Here is a 17,681-nt window from a genome sequence, read left to right as displayed (position 1 = left end):
TATTTAGCACACTCAGATAATGTGAGTAGGGTGCTGAAAAATGAAGAAGAACAACAACAAAAATAGAACAAGGTATGAAGATAGAGATGATGAGATGGAAGAAGATAATGGAGGAAGTTGCTCCTATTCATTACAACATTTAGATTATAAATCATTTCCCAATACCCTATCTAATTTTTACTGCTGAAGATTAAATTGCATTTCCCTTATCTTTGCAGAATGAACATGTGATCACATTCTTCTTTTAATTATATCTGTTCTGCTATACACTTGTTTCATCTTCTGAGTTTCATAGGAAAAAAAATAATTTCAGCCTTTCCTCATGGGTCATATTTTACCAAGCTTTCATCATGCTAGGTGCTCTCTCCGGATTTTCAAAATTGTTCTGCATCCTCTTGTTTTGTTTTAGTGTCTTGCCCAGAACTCGCCATATGGTTCCAACAAGTCCACACTGATGTCAAGCAGAGCAAAATAATTGCCTCCCTTATCTTACAAAAGATTTTTCCAGTAATATATCTAAGAACTAGATTTGATTGTTTTGCAAGACCACAACAGTATTGATTCATATTCTGTTTATTAACCATGATGATTCCATGTTGCTCCTGCAGCAGATGCTTACTAGTTATTTTGTAGCCACAGCCAATGTACTCAGGACAAGATTAGATTTCATCTGGTGGACTGCCTCAGATTTATCTAAATAAATTGGTACTGCTAAAACATGTGTTTGTTTTTTGTTTGTTTGTTTGCTTGTTTTTTAGCAGACTGGTTTCAATTAATACTTTCTATAAAGCCAGAATCAGGTATGTCAATAAAAACATTTAGTTAAAAACACAAATCTCACTTGTTTTTTTCCCTAGTAATCATTACACTTTACCTTCTACTACGTATAATCTTTTCTTTTTGCTTTTTTGACCTCTGGTATGAGTCACTTTGCTCAATCTGATTTTGTAATCATTTTCTTCATTATACCTTTACATTCCTCCTGAGTTATCCACCTTTCTTCCCACTCTTTTTTGTAGAATGCCTCTTGGATTTCAAGATCTGTAAAAATATCCTTACTGAACCAAAATATCTTATTATGTCTTCTCTTCACAGAACTCCACAGTTCTTTTGACATCCCATACTCATCATATTACCTTTCTAAAAGCCCTAGTACTTCCCTGAATTTGTCAAGTGTGTCGTGGTTCCGCTCGAGTGGGCAGCCGAGCTCCACCACAGCCGCTCTCTCACTCCCCCTCCTCAAAGAGGAATGGGGAGAAAATATGTGAAAAGGGCTCAAGGATTGAGATAAGGACGAGAAAATCACGCAATAATTATTGTAACGGGCAAAACAGACTCGGCATAAGGAGATAGTAAGATTTATTGCCTACAACTAACAAGCGAGAGAAGTGAGAAAACAAAGAAAAAAAAACAAAAGCACCTTCCCCCCCCCATCCACCCTCTTCCACCTCCTCCCCCCGAGCGGCGCAGGGGAACGGGGAATGGGGGTTATGGTCAGTCTACAGCACTTCTTCTCTGCCGCTCCTTCTCGATCACTCTCGTCCCCTGTGCTGTGGGGTCCCACCCACGGGATGCAGTCCTTGATGAACTGATCCGGCGTGGGCTTCCCACAGGCAGCAGCTCTTCCAGAACTGCTCCAGATATGGGTCCGTACCACGGGGTCCATCCCTCAGGAGAAAACTGCTCCAACCTGGCTCCCCTACGGGCAGCAGCTCCTGCCGGGTCACCTGCTCCTGCGTGGGCTCCTCTCCACGGGCTACAGGTCCGGCCCAGAATCTGCTCCGGCAGGGGTCTTCCACAGGCGGCAGCCTCCATCGGTGCAGGGCCACCTGCTCCACCGTGGTCTCCTCCACGGGCTGCAGCGTGGAACCCTGCTCCACCGTGGTACTCCATGGGCTGCAGGGGGACATCCTGCTTCACCATGGTCCTCACCACAGGCCGCAGGGGACTTCTGCTCCGGCGCCTGGAGCACCTCTCCCCCTCCTTCTACACTGACCTTGGCGCAAGGCTGTTCCTCACTCCTCTCACTCTCCCGGCTGCTGTGTGGCGCAGCGTTTTTTCCCTGTCTTAAATATGCTCTCACAGAGGCGAAAAACAACATCGCTTATTGGCTCGGATCTGGAAAACAATGGGGCCCTTCCCAAACATGGGGCAGCTTCTAGATCTTTCTCACAGAAACCACCCCTATGGCTCCCTGCTACCAAAACCTTGCCACGTAAACCCACTACAAAGTGGAAGAACTTCTTAACTCAAGTCCATTATTCCTATTCTTGATAGCCTTAATGAAGTCTGAATTGACTATTGCCCTTAACTTTTTAAATATGAAGGGATAACACTGTCAATCACAAGAAACTGTGAAGTCTTGTCTGTGCCCCAACATTACTTTTTCAGCTACCTGGGAAATCAAAATCTACCATTACTACTATTTCTCATCCCTTGGACATTTCTGTCAGAGATGCACAAAAGTCATCTCCAGTGTATCTGTTTGTATTTCCACACAGATATTCAACAAGTCTGACTCTCACCGCTCCTTAGCTTCAGAGCAAGGATGTGTGATTAGGACACGCAACACTACACATCCTTTCTTCACACCTACCTGTCCTTCAGGAAAAGTTCTCTCCAACTAGTAATGTTGTGCTCTGTCCTGTCATGTCTAATATGTTCCAAGTAAAATTTTGAATAGTGATGAAAAAGATGAAAGAAAGGACCTGATGCCAAAACAGCTCATCTGAGTGAACAGTTATATTCAGTAGCCACTTCATTTCCATGAAGAATGGTTGATTTTTTTGTGTATTTAACTGGTATATACATAAAAAGAATGAATTCATATACATATATATATGAATGAACAAACCTGGAATTAGATATATTGATATAAAATTATGTTTTTAACTTATATATGTGTATATATATATATATTTGTCCAAAGTTCAGTTTTGCAGAACGATTTCCTTTATCTTCTCTCTCCCCCTTGGAACACAGAAAAGTTCTAAACCATGAAATGTATGACGGAATGGAATCATGGTTTCTAGTGGTATTTATACCCCCAGATCTACTACTGTTGCTAACCAAAAAAAAAAAAGAAGAAAAAAAAAAAAAAAAAAAAAAAAAAGCAGATGCAGACTCCTAGAGAATTGTTCCTTGTACAACCACATACAAATTCAGTTTCAAGTACTGCTGCTGTGCTTCTCCCACAGACATATGCCCTGGGCAGTGCACAGCATCTTCTCTGAACATGTAAAAAAAAAAAAAAAAAAAGAGAAGGGGAGAACAAAAAATGTCAGAAGTTACCAGCAGAGATGCTTGATATCAGGCACCAAAGACAAAGAAATGTAACAGAAAAAAAATAAAATAGAAAATAAAAACAACAAAAACAGGAAAAAAAAAAAAGTAGTGGGGGAAGGTAGCGTTGTAGAGCACTTAGAAATATCCTGTGTCATGCCAAAAGAAGAAACAACATGCACCTATCAAAGCCAATAGGTCACTTCACCAACATGAGGCATAAACAGCACAGAGGTAAGCAGAACACTATGTTCTAAAATATTTTCCTGAGAGTCAAAATTGCTGGCTATTGGCAACTCCCAATAAGCATGGACTAGCCATTGTTCTCAAGCATTGTTTGCTTTTGTGAGGATGTTTTAAAAATCACATGTATTTTGGCTTCTGAAAAGCTACTTAGCTACTTGGCATGATTAACCCAGAATTCACATACAGAGACTACCAAAATGAACGCAAGGAATCATTTGGTATTTCTAGTTAAATAAAAGTGAAGAAGAAAAAAAAATCTAAAATAGGAAGGGTGATTACAGAAAAAAAAGTGATTAAAGTACATTTCTTTTTTCCCCTTGTATCTTCACTACTTTCAACAGCTCTGCAAGTTTGAAATATAGAATGTTTGAAATGAGAAAAGTAGACATGCTTTGCAAAAGTTTATTTTTCAAACAGTATGGTTATTATGACATATTGGAAGATGAGGAGAAAGGCAAATAATGACTTCAAAGAGGACATAGGAGAGCATGATGTTCCCTGAAAAGACCTGTCTCTATGTATTCAAGACAATGAATACATAGAGTGTCAAGAGTTGGACTTGATGTCAAGTTGGACTTGATGATCCTTAAAGGTCCCTTCCAACTCAGGATATTCTATGATTCTATAATTCTATGATTCTATTCTTTCATCCAGAAGAACTTGCCATGTAATGTTTCAGCCTTCCAACCCTTTTCCCAAAGATGACTGAGTTGTTTTGCACCACCAGCAGCATCCAACCTGAATGGATACCTCAGCAGAGACTCAGGTTATTAAATACTAACGAATGCAGGCTCTTGACAGCAGAGCACTGCAATTTGAATACAACTCTAATGGCCCACACTTGTTCATTTGCACTGTAATAAGCTTACCAGACATACAGTTTTAAGTTAGCTTGGTAGTGTTGCTTATATAACAAAGTTAAAGTGATAAAATAAGTTGAAACTCTGAAATTCAACTCCTGTTCTGGCATATGGGACAGAGACACAATTAAAAAAAATAATAAAAGTTTATTTGGTTATCAGTGCAGAGACACTAAAATATGATTAACTCAAGTAATATTTAATAATAAAACTCTTGTAGAAATAATACTGTACTAAAAAGCTGTTCATACTATAGCCAAATAAGTCTGAAGTTCAGGTCTTCATGGTCTTGATGAGGTGGGAGACAGAGCAGATAGTGAGAGGGTGTTCAAGATCAGCATTCATCACATGTATTTGGCATTATTTTACAGAATGCACTACACCTGGCAGGCAAGGTATGGAACTGCATTAAAAGAGCTGATTCGGCTGTTAGGAATTAAAGTCAATTCCATTCTGCAAATCACACTGCCTAACCACACCCAGTCAAGGAATAGCGTATTTTCCATCAGGTAACCATGCAGTCCTCATAGATACTAGCTGGAAACGTTTGTGGACAACATACTCAGTTTGACTTCTTGGTAGTGTAGGGAAATGCATGCTATTAAATAAAAAACAAGCCCTAAGGAATCCAACCTTCTACAGATACATCCCTGTGGATGTGTAAAGTGTTTTCTTTTCACAATAGCTCTAAGCATACAAAGACCTAAAACAAGCAAACAAAAAACAACAGGGGGAAGGGTAATCTAAATTTCCTTTTCTTTTAGTGAAGATTTATTTTCTCTAGTTTCAGGAAGCTGAAAAAGTTTATGCACCTATTTGAATTTAATTGCATGTTGACATATTTATGTGTATTAATATTTGTCAATACATTTCATTTATATTGCATGTTGTGCCTGTAATAATAAGTTCCCTATACTTTGTTGGGATGCATGGACATTGAGATCTTTTTCTTATGAAAAATTAATTTGTACTTCAGATTTGAATTTTGCCTCCCTATCCAGTCTGGAGCCATAACAGAGAAAAATTGAAGTTCTCAAAATAAGAGCAGACACCTTTTGTGTCTGTGTGTGTATGTATGTATGCACGTTTGTGCCTGAGTGCTGAAGGTTTTTATTTGTGATGTTACACATTCGGGTTTCATGAAGTGAGTTTTAACATCAAAACAATAACAGCAGCAATAACAAATTCACAAGCACTCCCTCCCAATAAATGTTTAAGGAAATATGCACTATGTTATCTTTATGCGAATATAAACATAGACTCTCTGGGCATCTTGCTGATATTTTGTAATGGGCCATTACTGCAGCTGACAAATCAGGAGGTACATAAATGTAACAAGGCCTAGAAACAAACTGTAAAGCCTTTACAAACAGAGATTTTAGTCTCTCCCCACCCCACCCCCTTAATTACAGAGCTTTTCTAATGCCACACAGTACAATTTACCGTTACTATTAAAGGTAATCTATCCTAAATTATTAGCTAGGTGCAAAGAAAGGAATGAGAAATTAACAAAGGAATTGGTTATTAAATTGGAGATTATGCATTTAAATTATAATATTTTTTTTTAATTTAGATATCATGCTATCCTTTAATGAATCAATATTGAAAACAAAACTATATAAAATTGTGCCATTTATCTTTAACAATCAGTGATTTATAAATGATTATACATGGTACAACATTTCAAGCTTTCCACAGCTTTATAAATATGAGTTTGCACTGATTCCCATTAGGGCATCATGGTACTAAGGTAAAATAAATCACCATAGTAGCAGGACAGGATACCATTTCCTGCAAAGAGGAAATCTCACATTTTACATTTATACTATCCTGGATCTTAGCCAAAACACCAACACAATTCTGCGCTAGAGAAAACCCACATATTTTGTAACTGCATATTCTTAACAAGCTAAACTTGCAACTCTTTTGTCTCATGGTATGTGAGTACAGGCTTTCATAGCAGTGAAGGGTGAGATTCTGGCAGATACATATGTATTTATTTGAGATTTGAGATATTCTCTGCTTAGAAAATAGACATCAGGGTGAGGTCAACATGAAGGAAAGAACAAAGTCTCCCAGATTCTACAATGTATATTGGAAGCTTTATTTTTACCTTTGGTATTCAACCTATACCAACTCAATTGAGACAGCCAAGCTACAGCACCACAGTTTGCCTTTTGTACCATTCAAAAAGCAAAAATGGTAAAAGGGTATGCTCAGTTTGGTGTATCAAAACACATGAAACAGAAGATGGTGACGAATGAATGTAACAAGCTATGTTGTCTCTTTTGACTTTCTTACCTCATTTACATAGACCCAGTGACTATCCTTTGATGCAAGGTTGGTTTCCACAGCCTACAAAAATAAAAAGAAATATAATAAAAATAAATAAAACATGTGAAACATATTCCAGAGAGAACTTACATTAAAGGTACTGTAACAGCTCGTTTTGATTGCTTTCACTGCCATTGGCATTGTTTCAGTACAGTTTTTTCCATCTCTTTTACTGCTACTTGATCAAAAGGTACCTTATTGGTGGCAGTCACATTTCTCTGACTTCTGTATCTAAACCAAAGTACTGTGTATCATGAAGATATTCTGGAGTTGTACCAGGAATGCCTATTGCAGCAGTGTGGTACATCAATATGATAAGAGGTCCTGTGATAAACAACTGCACGCAGAGCATATGTGGTACATGAGTTTTAGCTTCCTTACAGCATTTATAATGGATCCTAGTAGGTTTTCTTTTCAACATGCCTCCCAGAGTATAGTGCCTCTGCCTTATTACTACGGACGGATTAACTGCTAGTTTACCTAGTTAGTTAAAAACACTACTCTGAGACACTCAAGAGAAACTCATATGAGTCAGCCTCTCTTCAGACTTACATAAGGCTCAAGAGAAAGTTATAATTTGCATGGATACTTTTTCTGGTTTCCTGGTATGGACTTGGATAATCGTTACATATAAATTAAAACAGCCCATCTCATCAGACAACATACTTATCAATACACAGATAACCCTCATAGTGCACTAGGAAGGTAAAACTGGAAAAGACCCCTAGCACAATAAGCACTACGGGTAATGAGGAATTCAGTGGAAGGATTGGGCGATATACATGGAAGATTCTAATTTGTTTCTAATGTCTAACAGAGAAAATCTCACTTTGAGTTATTCTGCAGTCTAATAAAGCTATATCAAGCATCAAGAGGTGTACACTACAGTGATAATGATACCGCTAATGTCCTGCTTAACACATAGTTAAACAACTATTGTGGATTCATCTCACCTAATAAAACTGGACAGTCCCAGCGCACACATGTATTTCAGGAGGCAGTTCATTACACAAAGCCAGTTTTTCACGTCACTGCCTTCCTTGTTCTGTGACAATAGTACCCCATTTATCGGGCAGATATTCTTACAGCCATGTTATAAATGGCCCTATGAATCACTGAAATGAACCTAGTTAAAAACCAACACAAATGACCAAAATCCTTCCAGTTACCGTTTTTTAACCTGGATAATTTCCCTGTTCACTGTGTGTGGCCTCAAAAACAACTTCACTGATATAAAGAGGCTCCACAGACTGCGGCACTGGGCTGGGAAGGAACATCATCAACCACCATCCTCTCCAGAATACATTTGCATAAAAACACTCTCGGATACTTAGCATCAGATGGGATGAATCACCTTCTCTCATGACAGTAGCTACAGATGACTGGCTCAGAATAAACGCCCACAACTTACAAGGCTTAAGTGCAATGACAAGATACCCATCCTTAATATGGGCGAAGGGAGTACTGTTACCTGATCCTAGCAAGAAAACAAAACAAAAACTGGCTACATAGCCAACATCAACAGTTTTAACGTCACTCTTCGTTTATACTCCATTAAAAAATACCTTTATATTACTTGCCTAAGTAATGGTGTTTTACAATTTTACTCATTTGTTCAGACTACACTAGCCAGAGAGAAAATTGTGGGTGTTACACATACCTCAACCTATTTCTCATCTCCACAGGGTGATATACTCCTTTAAAGAGACAAAAATCCCCAAAGAGAAACCAAAAAGAAGTCAAAGGAGAAAAATCATCACAGATAGAATGCAGTATTTCTCATCATCATCGTAAACAGCATTATGGCAAGTGCAACTCTCCCTGGTGTCAAAGTAGATGAGAACCACTAAAGATGACACCTCTGACAAGATAATCCTCCTCTCAGCATGCAGTGAAAAATTGTCTCCCTTGGTTAAATGTCTACCTTGTGTTTCTTTTAAACTGCCTCAAAAATTAAACTGACCACCTAATTGAGGGACTGCAGCTCCTAGGAAAGTGAATAGTGATGAAAGCTTGCAGATTTTTTCCCTGTTCCCTGTCTAACACATTCTTCAGACAAAGCCAAAATAGCCAGGTGCTGTAACATATAGAAGAAAAGCAAAGCGCTGCCAACATTAGCAAAGCAGAACGAAATAACGCTCAGGTGCAGAGTTATTGCTTGGCTACATTTTGTGATTTATCTGCAACAGTGAGCAATTTGTATGAATAAACGTTATGTCTGGGGTGCTAAAATAGCAAAGGAATTTCAAATGGATTATTGTAACTCATTCTTCTGGGTTCACATATCTGGGTCAAGGTTTTTAAAACAAGGTGCCTATATTTAGGATGCTAAAAGTTTATCTGTAGTCATCAGAATGCTAGACCATTCAGCACCTCCTACAGAAGTCAATAGCTCTGCACTCAAGAAGCCTGAAATGTATTTAGAAACGTAACGATAGGTAGGCAAGTTTAAATGTCTATAAATATCTTTTGTTTAGAACTGCGCCACGTAGCATGAAGCACTACTCCAAACCCAGGCATTCTGAGAGGAGGAAGAAACTTCTGTTTGCGTCTTGTGTTTCAGGCTTTCAACCATATTTACTGACTTGTTGCCCTAAAGAACCCTAAAATATCCTAAAAGGAACTGTTGAAAGAGATTTCTTGGAGATTTCGACCTTTTGATAACACCAGTGTATCAGAGGTGTATTGCCAGAGGCCCAAGGAAAAAAACAGTGTGAAGAGCAAGGTCCTGGAGACCTGGGATATTGTAAACAAATTCCTTCAGAATTCGCAGAAAATAAATAAATGTTTGCAATTTATATAGTTGCTTGTTCATTAAAGAATAAAAAGTATCAGCACTTGGGAGATTATGGGCACCCATTTTTTTATTATTTTTATTATTTTTTTTTAATTATTCAAGCTGTTCAAGATATTAATGTTTAAGCTTGTGACTCCAGCCATTCCAAAAAAAAAAAAAAAAAAAAAAAGTCTACAAAACATCCTGAAAGATCTTTTATAGCCTGTTTCATAAATACATCCTTTATTAAAGAAAGCAGGCTAGAAATCTCTGTGATCACCACAGCCAAGGAAAAGCTCTGCAATATATTGGAGCAGAATTCACACACTAAAATGAATTTTTGGTGAAAAAAATATGTACAAAATAGCCTATTTTTTTAATATACTCTATATGCATAGAGAGTCTATCTGAGACTTTGAGGGTAATGCCTCACAACATTTCTATCAAATAGAAAATCTGCTATTGAGATAAACAGCACACTGGAAATTAAAGAGTATCCATCTTTCCTTTCTTTTTACCTTAGCATAGCAAGTAGTTTTCAGAAATTTGGAAAAAAGAGGTGCTGTGAGACCGCATCCCCTTCTTCCTCTCCAATTACATTTCAACAACTGGACATTAAAATACAAAACCCTAAACCAAAGAATTAAAACTTAGTTAATGGATTATTATTCATGACAACATATAAATGATATTAGCAGAATCGGGCCAGACTGGGGCAAAGGGAAGGAGAACAGTGAATGGTGAAGACGGTGTTTATCATTTCTCAGTAGAGAGCACTTGCAATAGAAATGAAATAGGGAGACACTGAAAATCAAAATCTGAGCATTAAGATTTCAGATCCTATATCAACAATGATAAAAGAATGAAATACTTCATGAAAAGTGATCAGATATTTTCATGTAGATGGTTTTGTTTACTTTTATGTATAACTTACAATAACTTACTGACAATAATCCATGACAACATTATTTTATTGGAATCCTGTGGAGAACAAACATTTACGTTGCCATTCTGAGTAACTAACTGCTCATTATTTTACCTAATGGCAGCTGCAGAATTAAAGGGAGAAGTTCGGAAGGTAAGCAACAAACACCACTATGTTCACAGACAAAGCAATTCTGCAGAAAACAAACAAGCCAACCAGAAGCAGTCCCTTCCTGCCCTTTTCCAAAACTCTGAAACTAAAAAAAATTCCAAGCATATAATGACTGGGTAATAGAGGGAAGGCTATTTTCTACACTACCTGGATGCTTTGCAAGGGACAGCACCTCAGCATTAACAGTAAAAAGCCGACTCCATAGAAGGGCATGTAGCAGCCAGACACAACGTAGAGGGCTAGATGCTGACGAGTGTCCCAACAGAGACGGGCAAATGGTGTTCCAGGGACAGCAGCGTGTGCTGAGGAGTTTAGGTTCCCATGCATCTGTGTTATAGTTAGCCCTGCTGTCTCCTTAGTGTGTGTTGAGGGGGAATAGGGAGTAAGAATATCTGGAAGCCCTGTAACCAGCCCCAGGATCCAAGAAGGAAGCGTCTTACAGATGGAAAACACAGATGGTCCTGTTGTGTCTACAGTTTTGGAAACAAGGGCTGCCACCCTGAAATACGTTATACAAAAGAAGAACCAGTATGTTTTGCTGGGAGGGATATCAACATAGTAAAGGATATTACTTGTGCATTTTTTCGACTTTAATGGTGGGGAGATAAAGAGCATCATAGCTTTCCAGAAAAATAAATAAAATAAAATAAAATAAAATAAAATAAAATAAAATAAAATAAAATAAAATAAAATAAAATAAAATAAAATAAAATAAAATAAAATAAAAAGTGAACTGGTGAGTTCACAGTTAAAAAATCATGTGCAAAGTGTCCTAAGAGATACTGAAAGAAAAAAAGCAGAGTTTTTGCAATCAACAAATCAACCGATGACTAATGACAGCTGGCAGCAGAGAGCAGATACACCTGCAACGTGGTGAGTACTCCTGGGGGCACTGACAGCTACACCCAGCCACCTCGAGAAGGCAGCCCCAGGACCCAGACCCCGCCACACTGCTCCTCCTGTGCAGCTGTCTTCCAGCTTCCAACCCCACTGAGAACCAGATTCATCGCTGGCAAATATCACAAAGTACTGGTTCATCTCAGGGCCTTTGTCAACTTTTCCTTATTGATATTTCTAATACAGCCAGTATGTTAATGACAGAAACTTTTTTTAATAACATACTTATTACTCACAATGAAAGGATAAGTAAAGAAGGGCTTAAGGAAGTAATCATGTCTTTGCAAATGTGATAAAAGATATTCTCAACCCTTACAATTCACTACTTGCTCATTTTACATTTGCCACTGAAAAGGTTTCCAAAAAAAACCTCTTGTCCAAAGCAGCATTTTTTTTTTTTCCTTCACATCCTTTGGGAAAGGATTTAACCAAACTCTTTTTTTTTTTTTTTTTTTTTTAATTCTTTCTCTCATATTCCAAAAACAAAATCGATATTATCTTTATGTAATTTTCCAAGTCTGACCCAAACATAGCTCCAGCTTCAGACTTTCATTAGCAGGAGATGGATTTGTAGTTTTACAAATGGCTCTATTTTAGGTTTGGATGTCCAGGAAAAAACAAACAAGCAAACAAACAAACAACAACAACAACAAAAAACAAACAAACAAACAAACAAACAAAAGAAAAAAAAAAAAAAAAACAAAACACAAGGAATCAGGGAACTGGTTTATATTCCAAAGAAAACATGTAGACCAGGTTTGTAATGCAACACATCTGACAGTAATTAATTGCATACTATCAAAGAGCAACCTGTATGTCTAAGAAGCTGTGTATATGTCCTGGATACAAATAAGATAGAAGATATGGAAAAGTCCATTCTGATAGAGCAGGTATCAGTCTATATCACTATATCACTATATCACTTAGATGCTTGATTTATATTTAGAAACTCCTTCAGATAAAACAGTGTGGTTCATGTTCACAGCTGACTTGCATAGGTAATAAAACTCCACAGAAAAACAATTTCTCTGAGAATTACTGAGATTCTCACAATTCTTTAGAACCTTTCTTTCTTTTCCATTTTAAATAAATAACTCTTCACTTGGTATTTCTAGTGAAGCATAATTCCTATAATGTTTAATAGATTAAAAATAAATAAATAAAATAAGCATTACTAGCTGTAATAAATAAAGTATTGCTAAAAATTCAAAGAGAAATGTCCGTCAAGTCTAACCTCCTTACAACATTTATAATGTCGTGAAGAATACTCCAAACTGATATTGTTTCTAAAGCTGAATTGGAAATGCTATCATTAGTATAGGGACTAAAATAAAGCTCCCCAGGTCACAATACCACATTCAAACTCTAAAGGAAGTCTTGAAAAGAACTCAGTTCTGGGAAGCTGAATCAGGAGTGTGTGTTTACTTTTCCATTTTAATACAGCAAAATTAAAATTTCTAAATGTCATTTCAAACTAATATGAAATTCTCCCTTCTCTAAATGTTAAAATAGTAATTTAAAATGGTTCTATGATATACTTTTTCAAATAAGAAAATCCACTGAACCTGACCCTTTCTTACGGAAATTCTTTATTAAGAATTTGTACTTTCAGTAAAACAAAGTTTTGCCAGAAATCCAATACTCTCCCTATACTGAATATCTTCCTAGAAATGTGCATGCCCACGCTGACAAAAAACACTTAGCAGGCTGAGTACATATCTTCCAGCGATCACCACCTTGTGTCAATGGCGCAGTTATTTTCCCGACATTTACAACAGAAGCTGTCAGCTCACAACCTCAGTACATATCAGCTTCGTAGAAGTGATTAAAGAACCTACAAGCAAAACGTGCTTTCAACATCCACATTTCTTGATCATAAACAGTGCATATTACTTCACCCTTGGTCTACACTCCAACAACTGAAGCAGTACCATTTTTGGTTACTAGTAAGACATTTCATGCAAACAAGAGTAAATATGACCCAAGCCTTCCTCACCTCTTTACACACTCTCCTACAGTTTTTGAATTCTAATTATTATCTTTGTACAATACGACTTGATAATGACACAAACGGAAAGGTAATAATAACATAATTTAAAATTGTACTGCATTAGTTTCCTGTTACTAATGTCATAAGTGATAAGCAAAAAATAAATACACTGAAGACAGCTACCTAGAAGTTTAACCTTACTCAAGAAAGCCACTGAAGATGAAGGTTATAAGAAAAAGAGGAAGAGGAACCATGCACTGCAACAGTGGCCTAACTTGAACATTTTCCAGAGTCTAAAATGCCCATTAGTCAAGTAGATCAGGTTCATTTGAAGCTTTTTATTTCTAGTTTCTTTAACTCTAAATTAGCATATCTTCCAAAACAAAAAGGATTTTTCTACTTGCTAACTGTGTTTAGCAATGACATAATATCCCACTCTTTTAATTTGGGTATTTTTAAAAAGAGAACTTTTTGTAAATGATTCAATGAATCTTTCCATAAGTAGCTTATCTTAACAATTTTTATTTATTTATTTATTTTTCAAGAAATCTGTCTTTGCTATTCCTACACAATTTTCATAAAAAATTATGCTCCACAGGAATTGACATGTTATGGTTCGGCTTCTCAGTAATTTGTAATGCTTTCAGCAAAGCAAAACATGCTTGGAGCATCCAGTGGCACCTGAAGGTTTCTGTGGTGTATACTTGTAACTTCTTTTTTTTGTTGTTGTTGTTGTAGGCATTTCAGCATGCTTTGGCACTGTTCGTTTCTTGAGTGAAGGCCAAAAGATAGCTGTGTGTAACTTGAAATTCAGAAGGTTTTGGGTTGTTTCTGTCTGTCTGTCTTTCAAGGCAGGCCATTTTTGCCACCTAACCTTACCCATAAAAGTGGCCTAGAAGACAGCTGGAGAGGGACTCCATCAGGGAGTGTGGCCATGGAACCAGGAATAACGGCCTTGAGCAAATGGAGGGGGGATTCAGATGAGATGTGATGTGAGGAGGAAATTCTTCACTCAGAGCACAAAGCACACGTGGGAATTAGGGCCGAAGATGCAAATTGCTTCTGTTCTTCTCCGTAAAGAATAGAATGAAATTACCTAAAAACCCAGGGTACAGGATGGGAGGTGCACCACGGACATCCAACAGTCTTGCCTGCAAGATGATGGCAAAAAACAACTCTTGCTGATTCTCAAGGGTTGTGTGAGTGCTTTTTTTTTTTTTTTTTTTTTTTTTTGGTGGAGAATGGGCTAAAGTTGTCCCAGGGGAGGTTTAGGTTGGATATTAGGATATTAGGTTGGATATTAAACTTCTTTACCGAAAGGGTTACTAGGCACTGGAATGGGCTGCCCAGGGAAGTGGTTGAGGTCTTGAAAAGATGTTTAGATGTAGAGCTTAGTGATATGGTTTAGTGGAGGACTTGTTAGTGTTAGGTCAGAGGTTGGACTAGGTGATCTTGGAGGTCTCTTCCAACCTAGGTGATTCTGTGATTCCATGATCCTTACACGGCTGTAACACCACTGATTACTACAGTGATATATATGACATTACTTATTATTTTTACCTTAATCATTTAAATCTATTACCTTGGGGGTTCTGTTCAATCTTATTCTCTCTTTTATAGGTAAGTTTATTGTATTAGATCTCTGTTGCCATTCTGTTTACAGTACATAAAAGCACAAGTACTGTACTGAGCAGTACATACAAGCAAAGTACTGTATATGGAGTTCCTCCAAAAGCATTCACTAAGAATTTACTTTTCAAAGCTCAAGTGTCACATACTATTTATAAACATGCTAACTGTTGACCATTTAACTACATGGTACAGTGGTGACATCAGATAATTGCACAGCTGTCAGGAAGCAACATTTCTGTAAAGACATAAATCTACTGTTAACTAAAGGACAGAACTTCTCAGAAATCTTGTACTTCAAATTTCACCAGAGTCACATACCGAGCTGACTTTGAAGACCCAATGGAGTCTTTGAAAAGACTGGCTAAATTTTGCTCACTTAGATACTGAATTCCTTTTTAAAGGTAACAGGTTAGGGACATTTATATTCTATAAAAAAAAGCCTTACCTTTTTAGAGACAATTTTGAATACTTTGTTAAGAAATGTACTCCCGAAAGAGCCAGACTAAAGAGCACACACTAAAATTGGTTGGGACTAGGCAGCATTTGGCGGTTGTGGTTTTTTGTTTGTGTGCTTTGGTTCTCCCCACATGAGCAGAAAAAAAATAAAAATCAGCTAAAACACTTGAGCAGTTTTGTGCTTGTTCAGAATGCCTGCATGGGGTTGACTAGACATAGGTATGAAGGTTGAAAACAGCTTGTCAGGCCATTTACCCTTTGTAAATCAACCTACTTCCAGCACAGATGATTGCTCACTACTCTGAAAACACGCACCCATTCCACAGCCAGGGGTGATGCATTTCAGTGCATACCACCTGTCTCATACACCGTGCCTCCTCAGCTCTTTTCAGAATTAGCTAAGCTCCAACTTGAGCTTGCACAGGAAGTTCAGTACAGTTTTAGAGAGTTTGTGCAGACTTTTAGGGAGTATGATTATTTGTAGGTTCGAAAAACAGACGACAACCATATCATTAAAGAGAGATGCAAACTTTCCAACACAAACACAACACAAAACAGTGAAGGAAAAAAAAAAAAGTACATTCCTAATTTCCTCTTTTAAAAGAAGTGTACTTCATCTTGACAGCAAGGTAGCTGAAGCTCCCAGACTCATGTATCACGGAACAAGCTCTGAAACCTCAAGGACCAACTACAGTGTCAAGAGACCTGTGATTTTCATGAATTTGCAGTTTTAATAATGATTCACAGTCTCTTGCACAAATTTGATGATCATAATGCAAGGCTGTTATTTTACATTCGTAACTTTTTTTTTGTTAAACTCCATAAAACTGGAAAGATACATCCAGATCGAAGGTTACCTACCCATTATACACCTTTTTATCTGTTCAGATACATGCTATCCTTTCTCTGCAAATTCCTTAAGAATGCTGCCTGGTTTTAAAGGAAAGAAGATGACCTTAGTTTTGCCTCAGCTTCAAACATAATCACTTTCAAACCAGACCTTTTTTTTTGCCTGCAGCACTCCCATTCTAAATCACAAAATAAATACATGAATAAAGTAAAACCCTCACAGATATGAGGGCCTTCTTGTCAGTCACAGTACATTTTACATGCATAAACTGTGCCATAGGCTGTGTGAGCACTAAAAACCAGAAAGATCACCTTAACCATCTCAAACCAGAAGACTCTTCCTGAGCAGGTCTGCCAGGAAGAAAGAATATTTGCCTTTCTTTACCCTGCATGAGGCTTCCATGTACTGGTCAAGTGACAGCTCTTTCAGGCTGCCCTAGGAGGAAAGAAACCCTTGGGGAGCAGCAATAGAAGGGATAACTCTACCTTTACACATCCTTAATGACTTTTTGCAACGCTTTGCAAACAGGTAGGCAAGACAGCAGTCTGCTAGCACTGTGTACATGTACAGCACATACCAATGAGAAGAAGGCACAGATAAACTCATATTTTGTTCACAGATTTTTCTTCCTAGCAGATGCACAAATATTCACTATTTGAGTCAAAACACTTGATATTTTGATTCCATACTTTCTCAAAGCTTGCAGAGATGCATTGGAGCCCACGTGGTTGCTACCTCATTGCTGCCAGTCTTCATCAGCTGGCAAATCTCTGGCAGCAAGAATTACACACACACACACACATATCACAGTAGCATGGCTTGAGCAGATTTGGCTGAAAAACATACTTTTCTTGAATGCTTTCATGCAGTTATCCAGGAGAGTATAGCAAAGTTATTAATTTAGGAATACATATTCCACCCTTGGAAGCAATTTCCATTTCATATAACTAACACAAGGTTGCCTACTGTTTGCAAAGTTATAGACAATTTTTTTTTTTTTTTTTTGAGAATGAACTTTCCTACATTGTCTGGAGAAACAGGTTATCTTCCAACTCCAGGGGAAACAGCATTCATAACAGATTATTCCTTGATTCTGTTACTGAAAATGAACAATTTTAGCATGTTAACAATTGTAACTTTCCTCCCATTTTTTCTGAGGTAAAGTTTAGAAAAAACACAGATTTGTGTTCAAATTTCCATGTTCCTTAGCTTCTGTATAAATGCAGAGGAAGAAAAATGTGAAACTAATAGTTTCTCATTTT

General features: G+C 37.5%; 1 protein-coding gene across 1 annotated transcript in view; it reads right to left on the bottom strand.

The window, feature by feature from the left end:
• Positions 1 to 17,681, bottom strand: part of GRID1 (glutamate ionotropic receptor delta type subunit 1) — a gene marked incomplete at both ends in the record, with an annotated part of 531,319 nt that overhangs the window by 117,927 nt on the left and 395,711 nt on the right. Inside the window, one exon of the mRNA XM_084290039.1 lies at positions 6,690 to 6,743. Within this exon, the coding sequence (XP_084146165.1) occupies positions 6,690 to 6,743 (54 nt within the window). The remainder of the gene's footprint in view (positions 1 to 6,689; positions 6,744 to 17,681) is intronic.

This window comes from Netta rufina (genome assembly GCF_964035555.1).
Source record: "Netta rufina genome assembly, chromosome: 7".
Taxonomy (NCBI): Eukaryota; Metazoa; Chordata; class Aves; order Anseriformes; family Anatidae; genus Netta; species Netta rufina.
This window is presented reverse-complemented; position numbering and strand designations above follow the sequence as displayed.